The 13,334-nt window shown below is 48.9% G+C and overlaps 1 protein-coding gene across 1 annotated transcript in view; it reads right to left on the bottom strand.

Annotated features, from left to right (window-relative positions):
- Window positions 1–8,748: 8,748 nt before the first annotated feature.
- Window positions 8,749–13,334, bottom strand: part of TBX5 (T-box transcription factor 5) — a 38,180-nt gene continuing 33,594 nt past the window's right edge. Inside the window, exon 9 of the mRNA XM_053959607.1 lies at window positions 8,749–9,326. Within this exon, the coding sequence (XP_053815582.1) occupies window positions 8,749–9,326 (578 nt within the window). The remainder of the gene's footprint in view (window positions 9,327–13,334) is intronic.

Genomic DNA, 13,334 nt, shown 5'->3' on the forward strand with positions numbered 1-13,334 from the left:
ATAAAATATATAATAGCTGTATTATAACAGCTAAGAATGAGTTGACCCTTTTTGGTTCCTGACTTCCCCATGTTTTATTCCTTCTCTGAATACTCTTTACAGCTGAGCAACAAGTTGGGATGCTGAGGTGGCCAACAGCAATAATTTATGCCAAAAACTAAGCAGCTCTGATGCTTCCTCTTCTAGGAGATGCTTTACATAAAAACCAGTTTATTGTTTCAGGTGATTGGGTTAAAAATGGAGGAGAAAAGAACAACTGCTCCTTTTTAAGTGAAGCAATGATGTGATGCAAGCCTAAAAGCAGTGTTTTAGTGCTGGTTAAACACACCCAAAAAGCACAGGTACCCACACGGGTCCAACAGTGGTATTTCCTCTCCTTTGCCAAGTGTTTTTGGTGCTTTGAAAGTCACCCAGCAGTGCAAGGTTGCCTCAACCTGGAGCTACGAGGTGGTGCTGCCTCCCTGCTTTACTACCCAGCCCCAGTGCAGGACACTTGGAAATGTCCCAGAGCAGAGTTTTATTCTTTGCTCCCCACGTCGGCAAGGGCTGCAGCCACTGCCAGCCTGGCTTTGTCATCGTCACCTCGACTGGCAGCACCCCAGTATCAATACTGGGGCTCTCGCTCACCCTGTAAAGTGTCTGTGCAGAGCCACTCTGTCCTGACTCCCTGAGCAGCTCCACACTGTCCCAGCAGCACAGATCCCACATCCCGTGTCCGCAGGATCCTCTGCCTTCAGTTAAAAGCTCTCCAAGCCTGGATTTACCTCTCCTTCCCTGTCCAGGCAGGGGAGGCAGCACTACTGGAACAGCCCCAAATTCATCCTTCTACCCAGCTCCAGCTGGGCCTGCTTTCTCCACACAAAAGCCATCCTGGGTGTTTGTGGGCCACTTCTTTTCTATTTGAAAGCTCTGATGAAGAAGTTGCAGGCAGACATCTCAGGTGTGCAGTGCTCCAGAGATGGGAAGTGCTGGGGCACTCCCCAGTGTGAGTTTCTGATGAACACCAGGACCTGAAACTGCCTTTAACAGAGATCTCCAAGTGCAAACTGATGAGGCAGGGACTGGGTGAGTAGACCACAGAGAGGGTGGAACGTTTCCTGGGCCAACAGATGCCAAGGGGGATCTGTAGCAGCCAAAATCCCAGGTGGTGGTTGGCCACAAGCAGCATCCCTCAACCATCAATATTGGCACCAATGATTTGGAATAAGTTCATTTATCGACGACTGGGATGATGGGACAGGACACCCAGTTCAGGGAGCAAAACACTGGAAGGCAGAGCTGCTGCTCAGATGGATCCCAAAAAAACTGGGGAACTCCCCCAAGCTGCAAGGCACAGCCCTACCTCTGGCACCAGCTGGGAAGAAGCTGTGCAGGACGAGTGGAGCAGGAGCCAAGCACGGACAAAGATCAGCTGCACCCTTGGCTGCAGGAGCACCAAGGCAGCCAGCAGTGGGATTTTAGAGGAGGAATTGGAATTCCACACACCAGGAGCAGGAAAAGAGGAACTGGGATTCCATCTCATGGCTTTTGCAGGAGAATGGGAAGACCCAGGGGCAGCAAACAAATTCCTGATCCGTGGCAGTGCAGCTCTGAGGGAAAGCTGAAGGGAAATAGTGATGGATTTTGGGTCAGTGACAGGGACATCGGCACAGCACCACGGGGACACATTGCTAGAAGGCATTCTCCACATGGCACCTCCCACCAAATGATCTGCAGCAGCAGATCATTGCAACAACAGCAACAATAATTAATAATAATAAAAATTATTAACTAAAATATTATAATAATTTAAATAAATATTAAATTAGTAAAAGGCATTATTAAAATATAATAAAATATAACTAAATAATTAAAATATTTACGTATTTTAATAATTTAGTATTGGAATATAATAATAGTAATAGTAATAGTAGTAGTGGTAGTAGTAGTAGTAATAATAATAATAATAATAATAATAATGATAATATGGTTTGACCTTGGACAACAAAACCACATTTATGGATACAGGTACCCCCCAAGCCCTCAGTCCCCTGCTGTTGAAGGACTCACCATGTTTGCCTCTTCCTCCCTCCCACCTTAGAGCTGTACTTTCTGTTCATAATTCGAGCAAGACTTTTTGCCCTGAGGCTCATTTCTTCAGCTCTAGTAGAAGCAAACACCCCTGGGGGAGAGCAGTGCCCAGGTGACATCCACAGTGACCAATTCCCACATTCTCACCACATCCTTTTTTTTTTTTTTTCTTTTTTTTTCCTTTTACTCACTGGTGCTCCCAACAGAATCTCTACAAGGAGCTGATGCAAAACCTCCTCAAAACCCCACCCTCCTCTTCCCCCTGCCTTTGATCCCTGTGCCCAGAGGGCTCATCCAGGGGCGAATGGGGCTGGTAGGAAACCTTGGGATTGTCCCCAAGGCAGCCAGGGGCTTTTCCCAGGTGTTCTCAGGAGAAGTTTGAGCCAGGATGTTCAAACCAGCCCTTCTCATCGACTGTGGAAGATGTTGTACCTTTATTTCTTGCTTTTATTTGTCTCAGGAACACTTTTAAATCCACCCTTCTGTAGCTGAGTCCTTACAGGTGCAGGGCAAAGTCTCCAAACCTCACAGCCAGAACCAGGCACTGAGTGTGAAGGATTTGTTTCAACCAAAAAAAGGAAGTAGGAGATATTGGAGCCCCTGGGTGTGATGGATTCAAGTGAAACGTGTCCCTCTGAAATGACTTCAGGTTGGAAAATTTCCTTGGGAATTCTGAAGGAGTAAAATCTAAATGTGAATGAAATATCGCCCCTCTTTGGGGGTGGGAATTTATTCAAACCACTCTCTGAACATTTGCCACTCACTTCCCCTTTGTCATTTTTATTAGTCAAAAGTAATGCAGCAAAAGCATTGATTTTAACAGAGAAAAATATTTTTTAAAAGCAAACAATCAAATTTAAAAAACCCCCAAACTAAGTATTTTTGGAGCCGTGATGAGTTCTAGCCCCACCTCCCCAAGTCATGGTTTCTCTGCCTCACTTTTCTCTCCAGTAACATTTCCAACTTTACAGTATGTTCTAAAATCAAACAAAAAAATCAAAAACAGGGCAGTGGGGGAAAGACTCGGAATCCTTTGAGAACCTGATATATTCACTGGTCTCCAGGAGCTGGAAATTTTAAGAGAAAAAACTAAACCACACTTTTGCAAATCACATGAGACCCATCATAAAATTGTCAGAGTTGGCAGCACTGTAAAATCTATGATATTGTGGGCTGGATTTATGGACAAGAATCCTGAGGCTTTGGGATATTTTTTTTCCCTCAGCCCTCGAGGCACAACAGCAATTTTTGGGAGGTTGGCTCTGCCGTGGGAGCAGCCTGAGCAGCAGAGGGGTGACTTTGCCCCTTCCAGCATCCCTGCCTGTAGGAAAAGCTTCACCAGCGCAGGTTTGGGGGCTGCTGGTGGGGAAAAGTCATCTCAAAACCCACCCAGCACTGTGGCTGGTGAAACCTGAAATGTGGAGGGATTGATAGGGGCAGACAAAGAGCTCTCTGTGCCTCTCAGGGCATCAAAATCCTCCCCAGGTACCCGGCAGGGAGTGTTTGAGCCCTGGAGGCAGCTGGAAAAACAGCATTGTGACCACAGCCTGGAATTGCTGCTCACTCTTTCAAAGGTGTTCTCAGCACGGGTTGGGCTTTGTGCTCCGAGGAATTGCTCAGCCTGCTCTTGTTTATTCTGCTTCATCCCTAAAGGCCTGTTTGCCTTCTGCCTGGTGATGTCCCACGGCTCCTTTCCTCACCAGATTCCCTGCTCGTGGGGAGGATGGGCCTCCACTGCCTTCTCCCCCACCCCAGCTCTCCTCCTCCTCCTCTGGAGCTCCCTTTGGAGCGCAGTTCCCTCCTCACCCCGGGGTGCAGCTCTCCTGGGCTCTGGTTCCATCATCGCTGTCCCAGGCCTGGGGCAGGAGCAGCCCAGCCCACCCCCAACACCCTCACTGGGGTTTATGGAAAACCACCAGAGCACTGGTTGGGGATGGTCCTCCTCAAGTTTCAAGGCTTCTTATTAAAGAATCATGGAATGGTTTGTGTTGGAAGGGACCTTAAAGCCCATCCAGCCATGGCAGGGACACCTCCCACTGTCCCAGGCTGCTCCAAGCCCCTCCAGCCTGGCCTTGGGCACTGCCAGGGATCCAGGGGCAGCCACAGCTGCTCTGGGCACCCTGTGTCAGGGCTCACCACCCTCCCAGGGAAGAATTGCCAGTTTAGCTCTGATTAGGGTGAATTTTGCAAGCTCTTTTGTTCAATTCTTCCACTGACAAATGTAATTTTCCCCCTAATTTTGCTGTTTATTGTTATCAGCATTATTATTGTTTAGCATTATTGTTATTGTCAGCATTATTATTCTTGGCTAAGAAAGAAATCCATAAGAAAAGAAATGAAAGAAATCACATCAGGCTCTTTGGAACATAAAATCACAATCAAAGAGAGAGGAAAACCTTCTTCTTGACAGCTCCTGGTGTTGTTTTGGACCACGTGGGGAAAAGTAGAAGCTCGAGGTAGAACAGGCACATCCACATCCAGGCTGGGATCACCTTTTCCTTTCCCATCCTGACTCCTCCCAGACCTACCCATGGAAATGGAATTGCCACATGGGAATGCCACGCTGACAAACTCCTTCAAAAGAGGAGGAAAAGGCTGTATTGGATCCTCCCACCACCTTTTCTTTGCCTCGATCCCAGTTTTACTGCTGTGCCAAGTGATGATTCTGCTGCTGATGGCCTCCCTGCTCCACAAGGCTGTATCCTCAGGGATCTGCTGGGTTTTCCAACCCCAAAACCCATCACAGACTCTCAGCATAACCCCAAAGAGCCAAAAACCAAACCTGAGGAGCTCTGAGGAAATGAGTGGAGCTGGAAGCTTGAGGCTTTCCTCCCAACACTTAAGAAGTAATTTTCCGTGGGAGTTTAGTTTTCCTTAATCCCCTTTGAGATGCCTGGCAGGCATTTCTGGGGAGACCTCTTTACTGACAGGGTAACCACTGTCCCTCTAATTCCATGGGAATCACTTGGTGGGGATTAGATGATTCCATGCTCAGCAGTGGGACAACGAAGCTGGGAAAACACGATGCAGATGACAGCTAAATACAGCGTAATTGTTGTGTTCCTTGACTCAAAATGCAATTTACTCATCAATCTTGGAGCACTGCGTGTTCTGTGTGATTTAATGCAACGTTTGGGTGATTCCCTGGGGGTGGCTCCATGCAGACAAAAAGCTTTGCAAGAATTGAGGTCCCAGCCCTGCCCCACACGTGGTGCCTGCCTCTCCTTGTGCCCACAAATGTTGCTGATACCCAGAGCGAGCTCCAGCATCACATTTTGGCTGTGTCTAACCCGACAGTCACAAAGTGTTTTGCAAGCATGAGACAGTAAAAGCAGAAAGAAGCAAGTTTTATTGGAGGCAGTGCTGGGAGAGGCCCAGAAGACCCCCGTGCCCCACATCCCTGGGACAGCAAGGTGGGAATTCCTCTGTGGATTTGCCCTACTGATCCTGTGGGGGAAATGCAAGCACAGAGAGCTCCCAAGGCCTCCAACACACAAGCTCCGAGGTAGAGATGGATGCACTGTTTCACCTGAGACCTTGGAGAAGGCTTGAAGCTTTAGAATAGACTAGTGAAACACAACACAGGAATAAAGATTTGTCGTTTCAGCAGAAATATGTTTTAAGCAAGTAGAAATAGGCCTCATATAAGTGAACAAATAAGCCAAGAGAGTAGAATACAATGAAAGTTTAGCAATAGAACTTGTTATAGAGTTGATAAAAAGTAGAAGATACAGCAGTAAGTTTCTGTAGTTAAGTGATTGGATAGATGAAGATGCATTGCTGTAAATTGTGTAAAACTCAGCAATTAGCAATTGGTTATGAAGATGCTAATGAGCTTTGTGGAAGGTGCTGATTGGATAAGAACTTTATAAAGGACATTGTAATTAGAATTATAACGGCTTCTGATGCAAGGCATCAGAAACATCTAATGAGATGGTTTTGGGTGTAACAACCTTTCAGTCTCACCCTTCCACGAGACTGATTTTGCAATAAACCATCTTTTAAACACCTCTTCAGCCAACCCCGTCTTTCTGTATCCCAAACAATCCTGCTGCCTTTCTGTGCCTTTGCAGGGTGTCCCTCAGTGTCTCTGCCATGTGGGACAGGCTGGGGACATCCTCAGCTCCTTCCCAGCACCTGGCCATGCTCTTCCTGCGGTGATCCTGCCCCAAGCTGGGGACATCTCCTGGGCTCCTTCCATGCTCTTCCTGCAGTGATCCTGGCCAGGCTGGAGACATCTCCTGGGCTCCTTCCATGTTCTTCCTGAGCTGATCCTGGCCAGGCTGGAGACATCTCCTGGGTTCCTTCCATGCTCTTCCTGCAGTGATGCTGGCCAGGCTGGAGACATCTCCTGGGCTCCTTTCCTTCCATGCTCTTCCTGCAGCGATCCTGCCCCAAGCTGGGGACATCTCCTGGGTTCCTTCCATGCTCTTCCTGAGGTGATCCTGGCCAGGCTGGAGACACCTCCTGGGTTCCTTCCACGCTCTTCCTGAGGTGATCCTGGCCAGGCTGGAGACACCTCCTGGGTTCCTTCCACGCTCTTCCTGAGGTGATCCTGGCCCAGCAGCCGCACAGAGCCAACCTTTCTGTTGGGCTTCCCAACTGCAATCTCATCATTGCTCTGGAGCTGATTTTCCCACCTGGTTTCCAGTTCCCAAAGCATCTCCCTTCCTTCACCGAGGCTGGGACACAACCCCACACCTCCCCTGGGCCAAACACCTCCCACCAACCTCATTTCCCTGGGAACAGGGCGGAAGTTCCACCTCACTGGGGGTTCCCAGTGCCACCCCAGCAGCCACCAAGGTCACTTTGAAATCTGCCTTGATGGGAAGGTGACACCAGGAGAGCAGGGCCCTGGGGGACCCAGGCAGTTTTGGAGCAGACAAGGCCACAGCCCCAAACTCAGCTCAAGCTCAGCCCATCCCTACCTTCCCCCCTCCTCTGCTACAACAGAAATCAATAAAAATTAAATTACAGGAATCAAATAGAAAAAAAAAAAATCAGGTAAAACCACCCCAAACCTGAAAATAAATTAAAAATAGGTGGGCACTCCCTTGCCATTGGGAGTGTGTGGTATTTATTAGCCATAAATTGGCACACAAAAATGGGAGAGCACAGCTAGGTTGGGATTATTTTTTTCTTCTTAGCTCCATTGGATACTCGTCTATATTCCCTCCCACATGAGAATTCCCACACATTCCCAGAGGCTGACACGCAGGTATACCTCTTTAGTTAATTAGAATTACTTTTAATTAAAAATATATGTAAATTATATAGAGTGTGCACAGCTTGGAGAGGAAAAAATAAAGAAGAAAAGAAAGCAAACTTCCATTTCAATAAAAATTTGAACCTCTTGGAATCAGCTGTTTTTGTGACATCCTTGGAGTTATTGGAACTCCCACGTATAAATAAATAGGACCAGGAAATTTTACACCTGAAATATTCTGCAGTAGACATTTTTCCTTGCACAAATTTGCTTTTCCTTCTCTTTTTGCCTCCACCACTCCCAGCCTCTCATGATCACTTTCTGCCCCTTTTAAACATATTTATTTAATATCTCACTTCACACACCCAGACTGGTATCCCTTTTTTTTTTTTTTTTTTTTTTTTTTCCTTTTTCTTTTGGAGAGGAAGCAAAGGAACACAGGAGAAAATGAAAGCCTGGGATTGCAAACAAGCGTCATCATCATTTTGGTGAGCAAATTTTTTCCTCTCAGTGTTTGCATCCTCTCCCCCCTCTCCCCCTGTGGCAGCTGGCTCAGAGCCTGCCTTTCCACATGCTGCTAAAAATCCAGCAGGACTCAAGCTGGGGATGTTTGCAAGCTTGGAAATAACCCCATGCTTCTGTCAGAGATGGCTGAGGGACCAGGAAAGACCAGGAGATGGGAAGGGAAGAGGAGTGAGAGAATTACAAATGGGAAAGGAGATGAGGGGATGGTTTATGGAATGGTTCCTGGAGAGAATTTTGGGGAATTTGTAAGGAAACACAGCTCCCTGTGGGAGTAATTTCACTCTTGGTACAATGCCTGGGTGAGGTAGGTACTGGGTTTATTTATTTGGGGGTTCTCAGTACCTCTTTCTGTTGAAAAGTAAAGATAACACTAACTAAAAAAAAAAAAAAAAGAAACACCACTCCAAAATCCACCCTTGGTAAAAAGGGCTGGTGTCTTTTTCTTTTTTTTTTTTTTCTGAGAAAATGGAAAGAAAAAAATATATATTATTATTTATTATATAACATTGTCAACATCAACACCACAAAAAAAAAAAAAAAAGTAACATCCTAATTGTTCTGGTTCAAGCATTCTGACCGTGGTGAGAAAGGCAGCAGGAGTTTGGTGTCCCTTGGAGAACAGAAAGAGCAGAAGGGCAGGGAGGGGACGAAGGTGGTGGCAGCAACACAAACTGGGTGGGACCGTGGAGGGACAGAAGTGTGCTGGGCTGTTGGCTTTTCTTTTGAAACAAAAGAAAACAAAAGGGGGGTCAGGGCAAGTCACAGCGAGGCCGATGACTTCCAGCCGTGGTTTCAGTCACTGTCCGTCCCTCTTGAGTGCTAGCGGTGAACATTCACTTCAAGGAGTCTTGCAAAACGCTTTGTTATCAACAGGGGGATTCTTTTCCTTCTCCTTCTGCCGTTTGCTGGGATTTTCCCGTGGCTCTGGCATTCCCTGCCCCCCCTGGTTAGCTGTTCTCGCTCCACTCTGGCACCATCCCCACGCCGTGCACCGAGTGGTACTGGTGGGGCGACAGGGTTCGAGGCACGCCGTGGGAATACAGGAATTCCGCCGGCTGCAGGCTGCTGGGAGGGGACTGGATGCCCGTTTGAGGTCCACACTGCCTCACGATGGGCTGGTGAGAGCTTTGGTGCTGGAACATGCTGTGGGTGTCTGCGATTTGGGGCGACGTGTGGTTGGCCACGCTGCCCAGGCGGGGCATGAGCGGCCCCGAGGTGAAGTGGGCAGAGAAATGCTGGTAGGGTAACCTGTCCATGGGCTGCATGGCAGACACTGTGCAACTGCTGTACGAGGGCACGCTGGGCCACGTGTTACAGCTGATGTCCTCCAGGCTGGGCACGGGCTCCGTGGGCGGCGCCGAGCTGGCGTACATGCAGGCCTGGCGCTGCGCCGACTCAGTCCTGTACGACGTGTTCAGTCCCTGCTGCTGCGGGTAACTGGACCTGTAGAAAGGGTCCTCGTCTGCTGGAGAGGTCTCCATGTAGGGCTTCTTGTAGGGATGCTCGGTGGTGGAACATTCCTCATCTGTTGGGAGAGAAAAGTCCTGGTAGCCACCAACGACAATGTGCCCGCAGCTGAGCATCCCTCTCTGTGGCCCTGCTTTTACCGAGGACAATCTGACACTTCCCTCGGCGTAAATCCCCATCATTTCCCTGGAACTGATCTCGGTCTACCCTGTGGAAACCCAGCCTTGCACTTGGCCCTCTCTGCTGGAGTGGGGAAGGGGTTGGCCAGGAGCTCTGGGAGGAAAACCAAGATGCTGGAGGGATCCCTCCACATGCTCCCCATCTTCTTCCTGCTGCCACTTTTACCTGAGGAATAACATCTGTCCGTGACCTCTGCACCTACCAGATCGCCCCTCTCCCCCAGGAGGCTCACAGCTGATGCTGTCAGCTCAAATCCTTTACAACAAAATATTTCCATGATAAAATATAAATGATAAAAAGAGACAAAAAAGGAGATCACAATAAAATCCTCCCAAGAGAGCACCAGCGTTGGGACAATCAGATTTGGAGTTTGACAGCCCCAGCCCTCAGCTGTGCCAAGGTAGCTCGGCACATAAATCCACACAGGGCTGTGGGCACATAAATCCACACGGGGACGTGTGCTGGAGCCAAGGGGAACAAAGGAGAAAAGTAAATTTCACAGCTAGAAACAACAAGGCACATCTTGCAGAGCCCTTTGTTTCCTGCAGCATCCCAGGCCAGCAGAGGGAAGGAGATAAACAATTTAGGTGAAATCTCCAGGGTGAGGCCAAATGAATAAATGAATGTGCACTTATTTATTCATTCACAGGGTCATCAAATGAAATCCAGCTCTGCTGGAATGGATGGCAAAATTCCCAGGGCTGAGCACTTCACCAAGAGATTTTAAGGACAGTGTGGCAAGGGAAGGGGAGCTGTTCTGACATGGATTAACTTTGCTGCTGCTTCAAAAACAAGCTTTCTGGTGCAGGCAGGAAAACATCCCGCTTGGTTAGAGCTGTGCTGGCTGCACCCTTTGAACAGGGGTCGTCAGATTTGAAAGAAATTTGGAACAAGTTACCCTTTACAATTTTTCTCCACCGACGTGTTTTGAGCTGTAATTTTTTTTCACCCCCAAAATACAGTGGGGAAACAAACCCCAAACAGTTGCACAGAAAGGAGGACTGAGAGCATCTGCCCCACAAGAGGCACAGAGGTGCTGCTGCCAGGCTGCTCCGAGGGGAATGCTCATGTCACACCTTCAGGAGGGGCAGGTGGGCAGTGCAGGCATCTTTTGTTTCTTCTAAACACATGCACGTAACCCTTGTTGCTCTAAGCAGCCACGAGGGCTCTCCTGGGAGCTGCACCCTCTCTGCATGTAAAATAACCCCTTGTTCCCACCCAGGGGTATTCCAAGTCCAGCTGGAACTACTGCTGCTGTTCATCTTGATCCAACCATCCCACAAGGAGCAGGTACTGAGGGCCACCATGGGGACACCCCCACAGTGGCCTTTGGCTCTGTAATAGCATCAATTCAGCTGGAAAGCCACAGTCCCGTTTCTTTCTTCCTGACAACCTCAAAGCCTGGCTCCTTCACCTCAGCAATGCAGAGCCCTGATAATCAAGTTTCTCCTGTGCCTTCCCTGTACATTGGGGTGGGAAGCAGGACGAGATAAATGAGCAATTCCATCCCATTTTTAAAACCAGCTGAAAGAATGAGCAGGGAGATGCAGGAATGTGTCATCCTCCTTAATCCAGCTCAGGTCCAGTTTTTGTAGGAGCAGGGGAAAGGATGAAGTCCCCTGAAAGCCAAAAGCTGGAGGCACAGGTCTAACCCCTCTCCTGATCTCAGCTCCATGACAGGAGATACATCTGGAAGAACAGCCTGAGCTGGAGCTTTTATGGACAGTGTAAAAAGTTTGGATTCCTGACCCACCGCTGAGTAATAAGAACACTGGGGTGGAAAAACAATGTCTTGTAAAATGCAGCATTGTTCTGCTAATAAAGTTTTCAGCATTAAACCGCATCACTCTGCTGGCACCAGAAATCATTGGCTTGGGGTTTGACTGTTTATTTTATTTTGATTTTTTTAAATATACAACACAAACCAGTCAAACTCTGTTTTTCCATGGTGTAAAACTGCCTGACTTACAACCTGAGCTTGCTGATTTTTCCATTTAGCCCAGACATTTCACTGCCTGCCGCAGCCCAGCTGGGCAGAGCTGCAGTGTGACAGAACCACTTCCAGAAACCATCACAGGTGAAGAGGAAAAAACATGGGATTTCAGTGGAAACCCCATAAGTACCCTCTGTCCTTCTGCAAGCTCTCAGGATCACTCTGCTGGTCCCTCTAGAGCCAGGTTCCCTGATGTTTTATCTGGAAAGGGGTTTTAAGGTGTTTAAGGACCTTGTTCCCGTCTCCAAACAGGACCTAGGCATTAACAAAGGATCCCAACCTGCCCTAACAGCTTCTGCCCGTCCTCCTGCCCCTCTTCCCAGGGATTTTCCCATTTTTGGAGCCTCAAAGTGCTAGAGAGGGAAGGGAATGGTCCATGTGCATCCTGAGGTGGGATGGTGCAGAGCAGAGAGCCTCAGCCGGTGCTGCCTGAGGGATTTACGGCGGCCCAAGCTCTCTGGTCTTGTCCCACCACTCCCCACAGAGGAGATCAGAGCCAGCACAGAGCAGCTGGAGGGCATCCCCCGGGTGTGTGGAGCAGCTTTAGGGTGGAAAGGGGACATCTTCAATGACAAGAGGAGCACAAGGCAAACAGGTCTCTCAGGCAGTGCCAAAGGCTGCAGTTTCAATTCATCCTCACGGGCTCTGGAGCCTGGACAGCGCAGCTCAGGGGACAGTCCTGTCCCTGAAGCTCCTCTTACCTCCTCCTATCAACGTCAGCAGGACCCTGGGGATATGTAACTGCCTGTTCAGGGCTCGATTGCTGGTGTTGGTTCCCTGGCAGCAGCTCCTTGTCCTTTTCCAGGTGCCACTGAGCCCTCAGAGGAGTTGTTGGCTATCCTGGGAGATATCCTGATCATCCCCCCCCTTGTTGCTGCTATTCTTGGAAGCCAAGGGTGGTGATCAGCTCTAGGGAGCAGCCCCTCGGTGCTGCACAAACCTCAAAAAGCAGGAGGTGCTGCCAAGCAGGGGGAGCTGCCAGCGCCAGGGAGAAGCTGCTCTGAAGTGAATCCAAGGAAAACGGAGCCTGAAGAATGGGGTGGAAACTGGCTCCCTCACAAGGAATTTGATGATCTATCTAATGAAGGAGCTTGAGCGAGAGCACGAGCGCTTCCAAGATTTCCGGTATTTACTACTTCCAGCTGGGTTGTAAATACCACGCAAATGGCCTTTTAAATGGAATTTTCCCAATTCCAAGATTCGGGCCACGTAGAATGAAATGCAAACATGGAAAACCTCTGGACTTCAGGGTGCACTGGGCCTCCCTCTCCCCCCTGGTGTAAATCAGGAGAGCTCCTTCCCCATACATGACACTCAGCTCCCCAGGGCGGAAGACAATGAAGAATGGGACACGACTCGTTTGGTTTTCAGAGCTCACCCACACTTCCAGGGCGTTACAGGAGGTTCATCCTGACTTTGTGAGGGACACACAATGGGTGATTATCACTGACTCTGTTGTTTTATCCAGTCTGGATTCCAGCATGGATCTGGCACAAGCCCGAAGAGCCAACACCAGGGTGCAAGAGCGACAAAGGTTGTCCAAGAAGAAAAGAACAAGGCAGATTCAATCAAAATGAGCATCTCTAAAGGGCAAATAAGTCCTAAATGCTAGGACACGGAACCTAAGACATGCCAGCCATTCCAGCTGTATCTCACTGTCTGTGATATGGCTGTGTTGTATTGAACACGACAGGGCTGTGGGACAGGGACAATCCAACCCCCAAAAGCTGGAATCTTTTCCACAGGCAGCAAGCTGCCAGCACTCCCTGCGGAGGCACAGGGGGCACCTCTGACAGGAGAGGGGGTTCAGAGACTGGATCAGGTTGGAAGGGACCACAGTGGGTTATCTGGTCCAACCTCCCTGCTCCAGCAGGGTCATCCCAGAGCACATGG

This window comes from Vidua chalybeata, chromosome 18 (genome assembly GCF_026979565.1).
Source record: "Vidua chalybeata isolate OUT-0048 chromosome 18, bVidCha1 merged haplotype, whole genome shotgun sequence".
Taxonomy (NCBI): domain Eukaryota; kingdom Metazoa; phylum Chordata; class Aves; order Passeriformes; family Viduidae; genus Vidua; species Vidua chalybeata.